Genomic DNA, 3878 nt, shown 5'->3' with positions numbered 1-3878 from the left:
GCGTTCACTGATTCTGAAAGACGATCTGAGCGGCGATGAAAGTGGCATGATAAGACTGAATAATATCCCTAATCTACAACTGAGCGAAGATGAAGACGAGGAAGAATGTATCGGACTGGCGTCAGACGAGTTGGACCGTAAGATATCAGAGGCTATATCGATAGTAACATTTGATGGGGATATAGATAGAGAAATGGGGAAAATCCGTAACTTTGACTGTAAATGTTACACGAGGAGAAAAGAGAACTCTCTGCATGGGAGACAGTCTTGTAGCCAGAAGCTTTCTCCAGACATTATGTACAACATACGGCTGGATTCTTTAGCTGCTTGGAAAAGAGTGGCAGGACATGCAAATTATTGGACATTTAGAGGCAAACAGACGCACAGTGCAAACTTCGGAGATGGTTACATCCACAAAGAAGACCCCGACAAAGAGAAAGTGTGCCCGAACGACTTATTTCATTGGAGGCAACGAGATCTGCAAGAATACTTTTCTGTTTCTTATGGGGTGAGTTTCCATAAACATCAAAGTTTGTCGTTTTTTGTTCATTCTAAGAACACGCATCACGTTATCTCATGTTTAGTCCATGTTTAGACCTTCCAATACCTACCTATTGTTTTTAGCTAGCTCAGGACTGTCGTTTTAATTGTAGCGTTAGCTGCTAATCGTTAGCATCATATCACTTGCCAAAACCCCATTACTATAATGAGCTTTAAGATGGTAATGTGAGCTTCTGCTATTAATTTGAATAATGCTTCAATTGCTTGAATTGACTGGTGTTAATGACTTAATTTAGGATTTTTTAATCCTTTGACTTCGAACCAGGTCTAACCACTAACTGAGGTCTAAACCAGGACTAAAACAAGACTAAACCAGGAAGTACAGATACAAGCTCTAAAGTAAGTAAAAGTAAAAAGTATTCATCATAAAATTTACTTCAGTAAAGTAAAAGTACCTATAATTTGTACAATACATTTTGATATAGGTGACAAGATGCCTGTTAGCAAGACCATGATGTTAAACGTTTTTCTTATTTCCCCCTTTTTCAGCATTGGCAGAGACACCCTGGCTGATATAGTCAAACACTATGAGGAGAATGGGGCAAGACCACGTTTGAGGAAGAAGCACTCATTGCCACGTCCACCAGCCAGGTTCATCAGCCCTGAGGATATCAACAGAGTTGTGGACTTCATAAAACACTATGCAGAAGACAATGCCATCATGCTGCCTGGCCGACAGCCTGGGCATAAGGATTGGCATGTGAAGTTGCTGCCAACTCATGTGTCCAAGGCCTCAGTGTGGCGTCTCTACGTGAAGTCTGCTAAGGAGCTTGGTATGTGTAAACATTGATTTAAAATTGAGTGCTTATAAAGTGAAATAATGCGGAGCACTATTAGCAATTACAATACAATTAACCATAAGCAATATCTGTTTTTCAGGTGAGCGTGCAGTTTGTAAAACCAGCTTCAAAGCACTGTGGAACCGACTTCTCCCACACATCAAAAGTTGCCGGCCACGCACAGATCTCTGCTGGCAGTGCCAAAGCAATAACGAGCAGCTGATACGAAGTGCAAACCTCCCAGATGATAGAAAGTCTGAAGCAGTAAAGAAGCAACAAGATCATCTTTCCCTTGTGCAGAAAGAGAGGGCTGTGTACAACGACATGACTGCTGCCTGCAGAAAGATTTGCTCTGGCTCCAACCTGTCTTTTGGACCATCCCTACCAGCAAGCAAGAAGATTAGGATGCATTACAGTTTTGATTTTGCTCAGCAGGTAATATTTCACACACATTTACTTCACTTTACTTTATTAATGTCCCTTAAAGGGCGATTTGGTGCATGAGAATAAATAGTGCAAATGCAGAATAGCATCAATATAGTAAGTTTTATCTTTATTAGACAATTATGAATAGATGCAAATTTAATTTAATCTAATCCAAGTTCCCTCTCTCCCTCTGTCTCCTACAGTTACACTTTCCCTCAAACCCTCTCCAGCCAGGACCAATGTACTTCCTGACCCCACGGAAATGTGGCCTATTTGGTGTTTCATGTGAAGGGCTGCAGAAACAGGTGAATTACCTGATTGATGAAGGCATGTCATCTACTAAGGGAAGCAATGAAGTCATCAGCTACATGCATCATTTCTTCGGCAACTTTGGAGTTGGAGAAACAGAGGTGGATCTTCATTGTGACAACTGCAGTGGGCAGAACAAGAACAACTTCATGCTCTGGTACCTTGCCTGGCGGGTTGGACACAAGCTTCACGATAAAATTGAAATCCACTTCCTTATTGCTGGCCACACCAAGTTTTCCCCTGACTGTGGCTTTGGACTCATCAAGCAAGCCTACATGAAGACAAGAGTCAACACTTTGGCAGACATCGCTGAGGTACTTTAACTTTACTTTGCTTTAATGACTTCAGTGCTGTTTTCTGTTCTGCTTCAATGAAACATTTAACTGAAGATCTTTTTTTCTTCCTCTCTTCTCTTTTTTGTCATCAGGTTGTGGAAAACAGCTCTCCTGTGAGTCACCTCAATATCCCACAGCTTGTTGGAACGGCAGAGGGCAAAGTTTTAGTCCAGACCTTCGACTGGCAGCAGCATCTGACTTCGCCACTTCCGTGAGACTCCCACAGATCAAGAGTTATCAGCACTTCAGGTAATTGAAACTTTCACATTGTGTACATACAATATAACATAGCAACAACATACACATGACAGTTTTTATAAGAAAATACTTTGCCATGTTTAAAATGTCTTATGTGCTTTTTCTGTCACAGCTTTGAAGCCAAGAGACCAGGTGTGGTGCTTGCAAAAAGTCACCGTGATGCACAACCTGTCGAATATCAGCTACTGCGCGACGGAGCAGATCTGCCCCCTGTCGACGGTCTTCCTGTCCTGGCCCCACCTGGACTGAAAATTGACAGGCAGACCTATCTATATGAAAAAATCAGGCCATTCTGTGCTGGCGAGGCAAGAGACATCACATGCCCAGCGCCAAGGGTCACAACACAGAAGAGTCCACAGAAGAGGATGCTGAATGTAATTTCATTGGACTGTGTCACAAAGACCTTTTTCTTGTTTACAACACCTGCAATGTCACTTTATCAACCAACCACCTGAATTTAGTTTTACATTCTTGTATGAAAAGCACTCAGTGTACATAAGAGTTGCCTATACAGTTTTATCGGTAGATGCTAAGAGACATTTATTTATTACCTGTTTGCAAACTTTTTTTTTCTTTGATGGCACATTTTCCTGACCTTTTGCTCCCCCTGTGCTTTACAGCTTTACAGGGGAGCTTTACAAGGGTATGGCTTATCTAAATGAGATGTAAATGAGCCCTATTGTCACTCCCAGCAGCAGAGAGAGGTGAGAACTGCACAATCTTTTGAGGCCGTTTTCTCCCCTTTTAGCTTTTTTGAGTGCCTACCTTCAAATGGCCACAACTTCTCCAAATATTGTCAGATTTCCATGTGTTACAAATCGTTGGAAAGCTTGGAGACTACACTTTCAGAATCTGTGAATAACTCAAAATGCCCCAAAACCGACTTGTGTCCCTACTTTCCGTGATCGGTCACATTTGTAACATTTCTCTTTTTGTAATGTTACTTGACAGCTGTTTTCTGTTTTTAGGGCAAAAGTTTGATTAGCCCAACCCTTTGAACATGAAATGTGAAAAGTTTGAGACTCAGAGTAAGCAGGGAAAGACTTTCCACACTTTTCATGTGTGAAAAACATGTTCATTTTGTTAAAAATGTCCCATAAGATTTTTTGTTTGCTAACTTTAAGCTTTTTGTCATTTTATTCTGAAATTATCAGCCTACATTTTTTCCTTCTTTTGTATGGCATTGGAAATAAATTGATAACATTAAATT

The 3878-nt window shown here is 41.0% G+C and overlaps 1 protein-coding gene across 1 annotated transcript; it reads left to right on the top strand.

Annotated features, from left to right (window-relative positions):
- The first annotated feature begins 348 nt into the window (after positions 1 to 348).
- LOC127643523 (uncharacterized) lies at positions 349 to 3666 on the top strand. Its single transcript, XM_052126318.1, has 8 exons — positions 349 to 508; positions 827 to 900; positions 1051 to 1334; positions 1441 to 1775; positions 1970 to 2389; positions 2503 to 2621; positions 2781 to 3042; positions 3637 to 3666. The coding sequence occupies exons 3-8, from the start codon at positions 1223 to 1225 to the stop codon at positions 3664 to 3666; spliced, it is 1278 nt and encodes a 425-aa protein (XP_051982278.1). The 5' UTR covers positions 349 to 508; positions 827 to 900; positions 1051 to 1222.
- The last annotated feature ends 212 nt before the right edge of the window (positions 3667 to 3878 follow it).

The sequence above is a fragment of the Xyrauchen texanus genome, chromosome 5 (genome assembly GCF_025860055.1).
Source record: "Xyrauchen texanus isolate HMW12.3.18 chromosome 5, RBS_HiC_50CHRs, whole genome shotgun sequence".
In the NCBI taxonomy this organism is placed as follows: Eukaryota; Metazoa; Chordata; class Actinopteri; order Cypriniformes; family Catostomidae; genus Xyrauchen; species Xyrauchen texanus.
The sequence above is the reverse complement of the archived record's forward strand: the minus strand, read 5'-3'. Positions and strand labels throughout refer to the sequence as shown.